This window comes from Simochromis diagramma, unplaced genomic scaffold (genome assembly GCF_900408965.1).
Source record: "Simochromis diagramma unplaced genomic scaffold, fSimDia1.1 OVJJ01000604.1, whole genome shotgun sequence".
Classification (NCBI taxonomy): domain Eukaryota; kingdom Metazoa; phylum Chordata; class Actinopteri; order Cichliformes; family Cichlidae; genus Simochromis; species Simochromis diagramma.
The window spans coordinates 2,715,854-2,729,827 of NW_024387416.1; the positions used below are offsets into that span (position 1 = coordinate 2,715,854).

General features: G+C 45.0%; 1 protein-coding gene across 9 annotated transcripts in view; it reads right to left on the reverse strand.

Moving 5' to 3' along the window:
* Window positions 1–1,354: 1,354 nt before the first annotated feature.
* Window positions 1,355–13,974, reverse strand: part of ppargc1a (peroxisome proliferator-activated receptor gamma, coactivator 1 alpha) — a 300,282-nt gene continuing 287,662 nt past the window's right edge. For all 9 annotated transcript variants that reach the window (XM_040012273.1, XM_040012272.1, XM_040012277.1 and 6 more), the window contains 6 exons: window positions 9,473–10,697; window positions 7,699–7,791; window positions 6,688–6,808; window positions 4,797–4,918; window positions 4,308–4,459; window positions 1,355–2,314 (listed from right to left, as the gene is read on the reverse strand). In XM_040012273.1, coding sequence (XP_039868207.1) covers window positions 2,211–2,314; window positions 4,308–4,459; window positions 4,797–4,918; window positions 6,688–6,808; window positions 7,699–7,791; window positions 9,473–10,697 — 1,817 coding nt within the window. In that variant the 3' untranslated portion in view covers window positions 1,355–2,210. The remainder of the gene's footprint in view (window positions 2,315–4,307; window positions 4,460–4,796; window positions 4,919–6,687; window positions 6,809–7,698; window positions 7,792–9,472; window positions 10,698–13,974) is intronic.

The following is a 13,974-nucleotide window of genomic DNA, read 5'->3' on the forward strand; positions in this document are numbered from 1 at the left end:
TCACATGTGCACTGATGTCACAAAGCAACGCGTGCATTACGACATACACAGACTCAGTTACGTCTTAAAGGGAAGAGCGGGTGGGCGACGACATATTCAAGTGTTTTACCGCGCAAGGTCACGCCACGGTGACGAGATGCCGAGATGCTGGGGGGAATGGAGTCATCCTAACTACCAGCGACTGGGTAATGGGTCAAGTCCAAAAATCACACAACAATAGGAGCTAAAATACAACTCTGAAAAATAATTTATTGCTTTTTATATAGTTTTTTTTCCTTTCATTTATATTATTATCATTAATCATCTTGTCATTATTGTGAATAATATTAATAGTATATATATATATATATATATATATATATATATATATATATATATATATATATATATTTTGTACATCAAATACAAGATCTTTTAAAAAATTCAGGAAAAGGAAATTGTAAACTTTTGTTTGGCATTCACATAATCAAGCGTGAGTGGAGCGATGATGACGTGTGTGTGTGTGTGCGCGTGTGTGTGTTCACAACGGCACAACAAAATTCCTGCAAAATCATTTTATTGCTTCATGTTCTGTGTTTGTACGGGAGGAAAACAAACAAACGGAAGAAAAAGAAATAAACCCAAAAAGATTTATGCGCTGCAGATGTGACTGTTAGGGGAGAGGCTGACCGCTGGACTGATTAGCTGAATGTTTTGATTGTTTCGGAAAGGCATAGAAGGTAATATTATCCCCACCAAACCATTTATTGTACACCCTGTCTAGTGATTGCGAGTTAAATAACACAAATCAAAGGACATAACATAAATAGCAAATAAATTTCATGAGGTACACCACGTTCAGTGAGGAGTCCATAAATATTTTTTTTTCTGATTCAAATATTAAAATAAATAGATAAATATGTGTTTACACTGATTGAAAAGATGTGAATACAGTTTTCTCTCTCTTTGAAGGTAATCAAACAAGGACCATGCAAAGCCACATTCTATATATATATATATATATATATATATATATATATTTATATATATATATATATATATATATATATATATATATATATATATATATATATATATATATATATATATACATATATATATATATATATAGAATGAAACAATTGGGTTAAAAAATGGGCTAACGTTCTTTGCGATCATGAAAAAGACGTTAAAAATGCATTTTACAGTGGCTGTATAAGCAAAAAACACCGATTGAGAAACTTTAAAAACAGACATAAACTACACATGGTTGACTGTTTTTTTTTCTCCCACAAAAAAATAACTTAAAAAAAAAAAAGACACATGTTCACGTGCTCCCCCAAAACTGAGCATTCGGACACATCTTTTTTTTTTCTTCTTCTTCTTCTTCTGTTTTTTTCTACAATCATGTCATGTCTTCTACACATCATGTAGGTGTACAATAATGTTTTTACAGTATTGTAATCACTACAGATCGACATTCTGAATTAAGAAATGTTCTCCGCATTTTTAAAAAAGGCTGCGTTTTACAGTGCATAGCTGTAACAAATAAAGAACTTTGATATTTACATAAAATAAAAATATTCCTTTTTTTTTTTTTATAGTATTTGTAAATACACAGCTACAATTCTCCGTTAAATGTAGACAATGATGTTACCTTGAGAATTTCACCAAACTCTTTGTTTGCGATGTAACACCGGATCCAAACACCAGATTGAAAAGGGGAAAAAAAAAAGGAAAGAATAAACAAACAAAGAAGAAAACAAAAAAAAAAAAAGGTCAACAACAACAACAAGAAAAAAATAAATCTGGCCAAACAAGCTGCGTGTTTTCACTTCCTCACCCCAAAAGAATTGTGGGTATTGTAGTGCTTGGAGCAACAACAACAACAACAAAAAAACAAAAAAAGAAAGAAAAACAAAAAAGAAAGAAAGAAAAAATAAAGTTCTTTTTCTTCTTTCAGCAGTAGAGTGCACCAAACCCGTGCAGATTCTGAGGGTTCACTGGCTTCCCAGAACGCAATGTCTCTTCCCAGCTCTTCAGCAGCTATGTTCATGTAAACTTTATTTTTGATATATTCATTTATATTGATATAGGTCTATAGACTTATTCTTATATACTCTTTGACAGAGTGTAAAACTTCTGGTAGTCTCGTCATCAAAGGAGCGAGAAACCACCGTGAGGTATCAGAAGTCCCTCTTTGTGACAGACAGCAGGTGCCACTGAACAGGTTACCTTCTCAGGCTGTGCTGGGCCTCCCTCAGCAAACTGTCAAAATCCATGGAGTCGTACTTGCTTTTTGTGGAGGCTGGATCGAAGTCGTCTGAATGGGAGTCTGGAAATGGAGCAACAAGGATGTGTGTTTAGCGTGAGGCGGAGCTGCGTTTCTTAGAAGTCGCACATAAAACAACAGGGTTCACCTTTGTGTTCTCAGAAGTGTTTGCGGTGAGGGCTCTGGGAATATTCTGCACTTACGGTCACGTGCGGCTCTAAAGTTAAACCGATAGTTTCTATGCTTCCCGTGTTTTAGCAACAGACCAATAGGAATCACGCCGCAAGGACAGAATGCACTGCTTTTCTTTATTTTTTACACAAAGACAGCAGATGTGTCCGTCCATCTCTCATAGCTCCTGTTTTTCTCGATCAACCTGATAATACATAAAGAGCATCTTATCTGTGCCAACAGACAGCTTCACAAATGGGGCCCCCCCAAAGGACTCGGCAGCACACACCTAGTGCTTTGAGAAATGGGAATGACCGTGGCAGCTGGGAGACGCCGGTTTGATCTAATGCAATGGCCAAGGGCTGGATTGTGTCACGCTGCACACCTTGAGGGATGAAAAATACCCCGCTGCTCTACTTAAAACTAATGGACAGTGTCTCTGAAAAGAAAAAAAAAAGACGAGAAGATGGGAAGAGGTTTGGATACCTCGCTATTAAAAGATTTTCCCTTCCTCTCAATCTCTTATCCCGTGCTATCAATATGGGGGCTGACCAAAATAGCCCATTCCTGACAAAGAGGTTGTCGAATGAAGGCCTTTCCATTCCAGCAGACTGATTAGTCAATCTCAGTATAATGTCTAACCTCAAGGCTTCAGGATTAGCAACTGTTTCTCTGTGTGCCATGCACTCTTTTAAAAGGCTAACGGCTTCAAGAGCGTGCTTTGAAGAAGTAGAGTAACCGCCTCATTTAATGGGAAAATTGCTCTTTTTCTCTTAAAATGACCCGCTGACCCTCTCGTAGCGTCGCATTTTACATTTCTGACCTCACATATTGCTTCCAGAGCAGTCAATACTCATCTTTCATGTTGTCTCCGAGTGGAGCAGATGATCTTTTGTGTTTGTGCAGTACTTAAAATAATGGGGCACATGCTACTTAAGTCCCAACGCTGCTTCGCTTCTCAATTGTCACCACCTTTTATCAAAGTGCATTTCTTTCCTTTTTTCACATGTCAGAAGCGGGGCATCGCACCAGAAGAAGAAGAAAAAAGCCTCGATTTCACAGATAAGCTTGCATTATTTATCAAATGCGTCACTGCGGTTCGGGTTTCTGATTGAGATTCACGTGTCGGGCCAGTATAGAAGCTAAGCATGTTTACTCTGAGGAATAACTTATGTTGAATGAGTTCTGCTGTACTGCAGCTACATCCTCCACACTCTCAGCAAAGGCAGCAGATAAGCGCAGACAGAAGTAGCTGGTAGGTAGGCAGAGAGCTGCTGAGGCGGCCCCTCCCCCCAATGTAAATTATTGGCCCCTAAGTGCCGCATCAAGGATCTACCTCATTTCAGCACCACAACAGCTGGCAGCAGATGGACTTTAAAGGGAGTGGAGGGGGTGGGGAGGTTGTGGGATTTCACCTTGCTCCCACTTTCTTCTTCTTCGTCTTTTTTTCTTGTCATTCTTCTACAACATCTCGTTCCTACTAATTTCATCTAGCCCTGACTTGTCTTATTAATGAGATTCCCACACATACGTGAAAACACACAAGATCTGCTTTTAAGCTCAACAAAGTAAAAGCAAGCATCTCGCGTGCACATGAGTAATGGAGTCTGCCTCGTTTTGCTTCAGATACCGAGGCTACTCGTCGGCATGTTCACAGCCCGACCTCTGAACTCTCTTTGCAATCTCGAGGCGGGAACGCCCGGCCGGACACATTCTGGGCTGTAGGAATTGCTATCAGCGCCGAGATGGGTACGTTTTGATCTGGAAGCGTCACTCAAGGCTTATTCGCCTTCTCTCCCCACGTTCCGCTGACAGTCTTGCGTGCATGCAAATGTACAGCACGACCGCAGGGGGCTGATGGAAAGAACAACAAAGCTGCACTCACCCAAGTCTGTGTAATGTGATTTGCAGAACTGCTTTTGTCCGCCGAAGCACAGCTCGAACTGGGGCTCGTTTGACCTGCGTAAGGTGTGTCCATTCTCAAGGGCGGCAAAGGCGTCACAAGTGTAGCGGTACGTGATGAAGCCAAAATTGTCCCTGGTCAGGAATAGAAAATAAACACGTCAGAGTGTTGCTGTGGGGCAAAAATGACTCAACGAGGGTGGGGGTGGGGGCCTTGTCGGTCATGACCATCGTTCTATTTATATGCAAAAGACAATCAATAAAGGTGCGTCTTTCAGGCTCCACGGGCCTAAATGCAGATGAATCGGGAGACGCTCTCAGATTGCAAAAGCTCTGTATTTGTCACCAGCCTCTGCTGTAAGTTCAGCAGTTACAGTAGACCCCCCCCCCCCCCCGTACGGTATGCTAAAACAACACTAAAGCCAAGCTAGGACACAGATGCACACAAAGACAGAACATCCTGAGGCCTTACCCATCGTCCCTCAAGTTCACTGCGCATTCCTCTATTTCACCGAAGAGTTCAAAGCGGCGCTTCAGCTCCGTCCGGGTGCAGTCGGACCTCAGTCGCCCCACGTACACCACTCGTCTCTCCTCCTGCTCGTTAAGAGGACAGACAGCGCAGAGGGAAAGAGATTAAAAGGGGGAGTCTTGTTTTTCCTTTCCCCCTTCTCCTTTCTTCACCGAGCACCTAATGAATTGGTCTTGATCACTCCTGTGGATACTGCCGGCGACTTTGGGGGGGGCCCCCCCTGTTTTTGTCCCTCTTTTCCATCTGTCTGTTGTGTTCCCTCTGTGATTGGTTCAGCCTGCTTCCTCTTATCTGATTGAGTTGCAGTTTGGAAGCGCCTTCAATCTGCCTTGGCACTACAATTCCTCTTTCTCTCTGCAACTCATCAAGCAGAGGCAGAGCGATTTTTATCAAATGATGCCATGTCTTAAGTTTGGGGCTGCTTCTTCCTTTTTGTGAAGTCTAAAAATAAAGCAGTGGGAGTGACTCAGCTATATATCACAGAAGCCTGCTTCTTTCTTTCTGTTTTTCTTTCCAGCTTTCGGGAGTCCAACTCACAATACACAGCAAACTTGGCGATGTTCCCTAAATGAGAGGCCTGTTAATATCGTAAGGTTATTCATATCCAAGAGAGAGGAAGCATAAAGAGCAGCAGCAGAGAGCCTCGGGGCAAAAAAAAAAAACCTGCTCCCTGAACCTCAGAGGACGTGAGGGTCATAGTGGAATAATTCAGGAACAAACTGCGCCAGGCTGGCTTTTGAGTATTTTAATTGCAGCTGCTAATCATATAATACAGTTGAGGCCCGAGGCTATCGTGTATGACTGGTATTATTTATTTATTCATTCATTTACTTGCCATTACTGGGCAAGTCCATTGAGGCCTGTTGGAATTCTGAAAGCTGTCTTCGGGGCAATAGTGACACGTATGGAAATCGGATGCCTGGCGCTAAACTCAAAGTTCACCTTTGCTCATTTGAGCTGCAGCTGAGGAAAGCAAGTAAAGATTAACCACGTGCGGCTGTCCTGTGCTTGGTCCCCTCTTTAATGTTGCACACTGTTTGGAGGCTAAAAATGTAGAGCGTAGTTGCTGACGGCTGATAAACAAGGCGGCCTTGGCGTGCCCGTCCCTTTGACAGCTCGAGCTTTACCGCTGGGAATCTTTCGTCTCTCCATCGCCGAGATCGTTCGAATTACTGCGCCACCTAACATGTGCTTTATCAACGGATGGTAGCAGCGCCATCCCGCTGGAAACCCGAGTAATTTCACACTGAGACAAGGAGAGCGGAGATAAGGGTGGAGAAACGTGATGTTCACTGAATCTGCATGATTTTTCTTTAAAGTAGATACAGGAAAAAGAAGAGATTGGAGTGGAATTAGTGGCTATTTCCTTCTTTTTATTTAAAATTAAAGATCCTCTCCTTTTTTTTTTTTTGCTCTCTTAGTTTTCATCTATTTTAACATTTTTGCCCCTGTGGTGTGATTAATAAGAGTCGACAGTGTTTCCAGACGGGAGACGTTAAAAATACACAACCCAGAGATAAAGAGGAAGGGCCTGTCGCCTGAATCATGCAGGAACTCACTTTGTATGTATTCTTTCAGCACGCACACACACAGGGAGAGAGACGCACTGTGGCACATGGCACCGGGCTGGAGGGCTGTGTCATCCCAAGTAATCTGTGCATGTCTGTGGGAGGTTTTTGTGCGTTGTGCCACAGCAGTGATTACATGTGGTCTTTTATCAGCTTTGTTGCAGGAAGACCCAAAGTCAAGCATCAAACCCCACCCCCACCCCTTTCCCCCTCAAAAAAAAGAAGCTACAGAGGGAATGTGATGGTAGTTGTGTCAGCTGACTCACAATAGCTTTCTGCCTTTGTCTCTCTCGCTGCTCGGCCCTCTCGAACTCCTGCTTCTCGTAGTCCCGGCGGTACTCCTCCCTCTTCAGCCTCTCGTGCTGGTACTCCTCGTAGCTGTCATACCTGTGGAGACGAGGACATATTGCGAGATCACTCCCTCATCCTCTAAATTCGCCCTTCCCGTTGATGCTTATGAAGAACAATCACCAATATTTGCCGCGAGGGCTGCAAAGAGAAGGAGACGGACACGTTAATAAGATGTCTTTTTTGCCACCGCCACGATTGCGAAGCCCGCGAGTGAGGCCCGCGGGAGTGCCGGCGAGCAGCGCAGTCGGGGAGCCGAGCAGCTGCAACTGTCAGCACAACTTCACATGTCATTACTTTCTGCTTAGTTAGGGCTTCATCAAGAAGGAAAGTGCAACTTTCTCCCCCAGCCTGGAACAGTACGAGACATGTCCGTTAAGTTTTCGACTGATGAGCGACTCTCGGGCTTGTCGGGTGTCATTAGGCGCGTGGGTGCCAAATCAGCTCGGAGCACTGGGATGGTGTCAGTCTGTCTCTCTGTCTCTGTTTCAGCACAGCGCGAGTACATCTCTGCATATGAAATGGTCCCCTCTGCAGTGGCTCATGCAAAACTACAGAGGCAGTAAGTTGAATAAGTGGCATTATACAGCTGGGAGCGTCAGCTCACGGGTGCGGCACGAACGCGCATCAGTGTGATTCTTTTGTCAGTCGTCTAATAAAACACGATCAATTAAACATATTTGCCCTGCATGTTTGGGCCCCCCCCCCCCATCCCCCCCATCCCCCAACCCGTTGGGACAGGATGTGGAAAGGCATTCACAAAGAACTCAAAGGATTTCTGAGCGGTGACAGCAAAAAGTGGTGCTGTGCTTTCATGCACGCCATTAAGAAATCTTAAGAAGAAAAAACACACAGAAAAACCAAACATTTGTTTTAAGTTTTAAGCACATGACAAATTGAAGGTTAAATGATTCATTTAAAACAATCACCTTGGCCTGCGGCTCAGAGGAGATCGAGGCTGGGGGTGGGGGCTCTTGTGATTCCTGGAACGAAAAGCATTCAAATCTGTGCTGTGACGAGACCTGAAGGGAAAAATAAAGTTAAAAGTCACTTTTTTTTGCAAAAACAAAGGAAACGCGTTCATACTGTTGCAAACGTGTGACATTTGGTTAATTTGCTTTTGGCTTTAAGAACTAAATTAACCTCTTAGATATGCACAGGGCCCATTTGTCTGCATTAAAGAGCATCGTCTCCTCTCCTTGTGCTGACCTAACACAACCCTCGGAAAATGTGCTTGATTTGCTGCAGGATTTTTATACGCATCTGCGCTAGCATACGTGCACGTGCTATCTATGTTGTATGAAGACGTGGTCAATACTTATGGCCTTAGTGGCCTCACTGTAGAGCTAGTTCCCCTACACTGCTCGAGCTTCTGATGCTTAAATATTTAAGTGCTGCTGAAGAAGGAAGACCTGAATAATGGAAGGAGAGAAGTTTGGGAAGCTCAGTGAAGCAAAGGAATGCCAGTTTGGAAAGATCAAGGATCTTATGCTGCGAAATCTTAAAACAGTGAGGAGGGATTTAGAGAATTATTTCCCTGAAATTCTGTTTATCTTCTCCTGCGTGGAACTATAACAAGCTTACTGCTCTGTCACGTTCAAACTCCAATCCCTATGCAGCGTTTTCAGAAAGCTTGTCAGTGTCAGATTTTGATGCAACGCCTTGAGACTATTACTGTATAATTTGTGAGCGAGAGCGAAGAACAAGGGCCCGAATAGAATAAAGTGATTCTATTGGCTCCGCGGAGTAAACTGACCTTTCAGTAATCATGCAAACAAACTGAGTCACAGCGGTGGAGTCGTACACTGGGAGTCACTCAATGAGCCGCTCCTGACAAACTGAATTTATTCACATCCCTCTCGGTTACTCCAGTTTGCCTCTGTTCTTTCACCAAAAGAACCCAACCAGAATCCCCCTCGGCTCTGATCAAAGGGAAGCATGGGAAATGTAGTTCTCCCAGAAAGCTATGATGATAGGAGTCTTTTTTAGAGAGGGGTTTGGAGACTATATTCCCACAGACTGGTTCTCGCTTTCATCTCTGGGGATGTAAAAGACGAGGGTTTGCCACTCAGTAAAAACAACAGCTGCCGCTTAAAACAATAGCCCGAGCATCAAACAAAAAACGGGAGCATGCAAGGGAGTGAGTGAGAAGGGGTGGGTGGGTGAGAGTGTTAGAAAGACACTCAAATAAAACTCCCTGCCTAGAGATGAAAACTCACACTGTTCAAAAGTCCAGTGCCTCTGGCACCTTTCATGTTCTGTTTTTTTTTCTCTTTTGTCCTTTGTCTGTTAGTTTAGGGGGGGACCATTCAACTAATCTTTTTCCCCCATTGTCAGCTCAGATCTAAGTGTCACCTGGCATAAAGGCATCATCTGAGTCGTGTAACAACTGCAATATGGTTAGAATCTATTCCATCACAGAATAGCAGGAGGTGAAGAAACATCCTAAAAAGGCCAGGTCACGGTCTATCAGAGGCAGTTTTTTAAATATTCTGAGTCAAAATCACATGCAGAAAGGGAGAGTTGAAGGGCGTGACCATGTTGTTTTAAAAATGGGCATACAAGGTGGTGTAAACATTTCTGAGAAGTGGTTTCCTGCTTGCTATGAGTCCTGTTTAAACTGCATAACTTTGAGGTGGAGCAGCCAAGTAAAAGAACAAAAAAGGGAGGAGGGGGAGTCTGGGGAAGAGACCGATAACTTACCAAGAGGACGGGCGTCTGTCGGGTGAGCTGGAGAGAGAGCGCCTGCGGTATCGTGAAGAGGAGCTGCGGGACCCAGACTGGGAACGGGAACGAGAGCGGGACCCGCTGCCGGCCCAACAGGAAGGTCTGCTGGGTGACAGGAGCAGGGAGGAAGGTGGAGAGACAGAGCCTCGTGAAGGGGAGCAGCTGGATGGTGGGGAAGAAGAGGGAGAGCAGGGGGCGCAGTCAAAGAGTAGATCCAGAGGGGTGCCCTCCCATGGAAAGAGGAATCGACTTTCACGGCTCTCGTCCAGCTCTAGTTCGTCGTGGAAGGCCAGAAACCCCGGGTGAAGGTAGCTGGAGGCAGGCAGCCTCTGGGGGTAGCAGTCATTCTCTCCCCCCTCGAGGGACTGAGGAGCTGTAGCATTGTTCGTTTTGCTGCTTGATTCTTTCTCCTGGCTACCCGGGCTGTAGAGGGCTTGCAAAGGGTAGCCAAAGTGCTTGTTAAGTTCTGCTCGGATTTCCTGGTCGCACAGGAGCTTTCGGCTGGTGGCGCAAAGATTGTGTTGGTCCCTGTCAATAGTGGCCTCTTGTGAGGGGATCTGAGCGGTTTGTGTGAGGGCGTGCTCCCCTAACCCCCGAACCTGGCCCGCCTCTCCATCCACAGACCCAAAATTCTGCTGTTTAGCCAAAAAACCAGGTGAAGCTGATGATGGAGGAAATGATGAAGATGACGGTGACATGGCTGAATCCTTAAATTCCACATGCCTGCTCTCCACTTTGCCTTCAGCAGGCACTGGAGCATCAGTGGCACCTGAGGTGAATGTCATTTTCACAGCTGTGGTTGTGGTAACAGTGGCTGAGCCCCCATCCTTCTTATTACCAGCTGTTGCCTGGCAATAGTCATGGTCGCTGTAGTTACGGGGCGTTGCCCGCTTAGTGTTGCCGGTGCTGCGATACTCCTCAAGGCCGCCCCCCACTGCGTGTTGAGTGACGGAGTAAGGGAGGGTGGTGGTTGCTTTGCTCAGTTGGGCGTAAAGCTCAGTCTGTTCAGGACCCTTCCTTGTGGGGCCCCTGCCTGAGGCACCTGGGGCCGGGGCCAGAGCGCCGGGGCCCAACTCACTCAGCCTGGCTCTTTTGCATGCCAAGGCCGAGGAGGAACATGAAGACAACTTGGTTTTGAGAGATGCTTTGAAAGGATTCTCTTGACTGGCTTTGTGTGGGGGCGTGGTAGGTGGTGTCAAACCTGCGAGGGGAGGAAGAGACACAGGTTGGGTTGGGAACAGTAAAATGAAAATGGAATCATAACGCAAACCTCCCCACCTAGCCCCTCCCTCCTCTGCCTCCTCGCCCACACTCCTCTATAAACTCCCGGGTCAGTTTATGGACAGTGGACACAGATACATGCCTGATTAAAATATTCACTTTCCCTCGGCCTAATCCTATTTTATTGCAATCTTGACAGATTAATGTAATGCTTGGTGTAACTTGATATGGCTGCACTGTAATACGGATGACTTGCCATTCTCTACCTCGCTGACCTTGAAAAGATCCCTTTTCGTGGGAAAAGAAAAAAGAAAAAAATATAACCCCGGAAAGGACAAACGTAATGCATCTGATAGCAGGCAGGAAAAAAATTAAAGTGAATGTATCATATCTCTGCCCGCTTCATAGAAACGTCTGGTTTCATTCCGATGAATTGGCCGCCGTCCTGCGCCAAGACCCTTTTGCGTGTGTGTGTGTGTGTAGTCTCAAAGAACAATTGTGTGTGTGACGCAGTGCATGTTTAAAGATTAGCCAGCACCATCCACATATTCTGTAAGAACTGGATGTCACCGCTCTTAATGTTCCCTTAGCAAGCCTGGTGGTGGATCACTGGAAGCACTGGGAATAGGTTAACATTCCTTTCAGATGGCATGTCCCTATTGGATGTGCCCCCCGCCTCCTCTTGCTTTCCTCTCCCTCACAGATTTACAACCAGACAGATGGCAGTTATATGGGAAGTCCTGAGATGAGCCCACTTTATAGCATTGTTAATGCACTCACACAAACAGCCGACACCATTACTCTCGTTCTCCCCTTTCCTCCTCTTCCTCGTCGATCGCCCCCTTTTCGCTTTAGTTCGAGTCTGCCGTTCCGCCCTGTTCTCTCTTCCCGTCTGCCACCTTCCACCAGATCAATCTCTCCTTCTCCGGCTCTGTCTCCCTGCATCTTTTCCTGTTTTTATCTTCCGCAGAACAAATGTGCCCACACACGCAGGCACACTCATCGCTAACAGACTCTCACTGGAGTCAAACTCAGGCACTTTGAAACACCTACGCTCTCCCCTCTTCTTTGCCATTCTTATAATGCAGATCATTCTTCCCTTGCTGGCGAATTGCACCAAATGACAGCTATTAGTATCAAATCCCGTGTTAGGATGTGCACCGGAAAGACAGCCTGGCAACGAGCGTGTGGGATCGCAAAACATAAATGTGCATGTTTCGGCTGTGTTTGGAAGGCCTGATCCACCAGCTTATCATCCTACTTATTATCTGGATGTGCCTATAAGTAGGACTGCAAGCGCCCACTCCCCTTCCTCCCTTCCTTTCCTTCTCCCTTCTCGCTCTCCTCTGTCTCGTTCTCTCGCTCCCCCCCTCTTCCCCAGTCATGATAGCGAGACAGACATATATTTGCATTATGCCAATTAAATGAGCTTTGGAAATGAGAAAGGAGAGACGCAGAGAGGGAGAGTGGATGCTACACAATGCCTGAAGAACTTCTGTTTCACCAATCAAACGCCATCTGTCCAAAACAACGTACGCACGGGGTCATAAACTAGGAGCCATTAGTGATAGGCGGAAATAAATCAGAATTAGATAAAAATGTGCCTCTCAGTCAAACTTGCTAGTGATGGATGATCTGCAGGTGTGAGCACCAATCATGCGGGGCCCGGAGAGAAAGCAGTGGCGCAGCGATCGAGGCAGAAAGAGGCAAGGTTTTGGGATTTTTGGTTTTTTTTTTATAGTTCTATTTTCTCGTCCAGCTGCAAATTGTGAAGGGACCTCGGAGCGAACAACAACTCCAGGCTTAAAGAGTTGATCCGGCAGTAAGCTAGGCAAATAACAACACACAGACCACCTCTGTGTCATGAGATACAGTAATTAAAGACAACACAGCAGTACAGGGTAAATCTATTAGCTTGATAGAGATTAGGTCTGAACAGTCAGATCCCTGGGGGGGTGCTCACTGTACCTCTCCGAGAAGGGTCAAGAAAACATGCAGTCAAACAGTCCAAACCTCGCTATTAATAACTACTAATCATCATTTGAGTAGGTACAAAGTGTACAAGTCCTCACAATTAAATTTATCTTTCTTTTAATGAGTGGTTACTACTACTACAACTCATCATAAAGGCATAAAGTAATAAACTACTGGAAGCAAGTCAAGGAAAATTCCACCAGTGCATGGTCAACTTGCCCTGGGAGTAGAAGGTGGGACCGCCCACCTGGTAGACTGCCATTTGATTATCAGTAGCACCACCCTTTATCTCTATTGTAGTGGGATGATTCTCTAAATCTACGAAGGACGTGTAAGTCCGAACCTAAAAGCTGACAACTCTGCTTACTGGGATCTATATCCATCTGGCTCGTACAGCGCTGAGACTCAAAAGCTAATCTCTAAGTGAGAAAGGCGCTCAGCAGCCCAGAGCTTTCTGGACTAATGACTTTCCTGCTAATATTCAATCCTACATTTTCCACAGAACGGGTTTAAGTCAGGTGAAAGGCTTTATTTGACCGTGCTTATAAAATGGATGTGTTGGAAAAGAACAGACGGCTTAGATTTGGCCACAGGTCAACAGACTCGCCCACGTGCAGTAAAAGCGGAAGAAATATTAACTGCGTTTGATTGCCACAGAGATTAAGGGGCATTGCTCTTTCCAATCTTTAGGTCTCAACAGACATCCCCCCTCTGACCCTGAAAGCTTATCTACATAAATGGGTTAAACAGCACTTCAGCCAAACTGAGAAGGACAGGGGGATACCTCTGGAGGTTTGCTTTTCCACCCCCACAGGAGCTAAGTAGAAGACAGGGGGTATTATGAGGACCATTTCCCTTGCTAGTAAATAAATAGACAAAAGGGCCAGGGCTGCTATTTTGTTTTATTGACCTTAGGTAATTAATTGTAAGAAAACGTGGTAATTACTAACATCATTGACATAAAGAGCGAAAGAAATGGATGACCTGCAATACTGCAGCTTTTCCCCTCACATTTTCGTCCCTTTTGTCTTTTAAATACCAATTACATATAGTTTTTTTTTCTAATTTAGCTGAGCATAACTCAATAACACGAAAGGATGAAGTGACTGATAATGAAGAAATATCCCCAGTCTGGCAACATTTACGCAGCTGCCTGTGTCCACAGGGAATTTGAGTAAGGAAGGCGCTGATCATACAGGCAAAACTCAATTACACAGCAAAACCCGATGAAAACAGCAGCCATCTGAATTTTCCCTGCCACATGTAGGTTAAAGCTCCTTTTA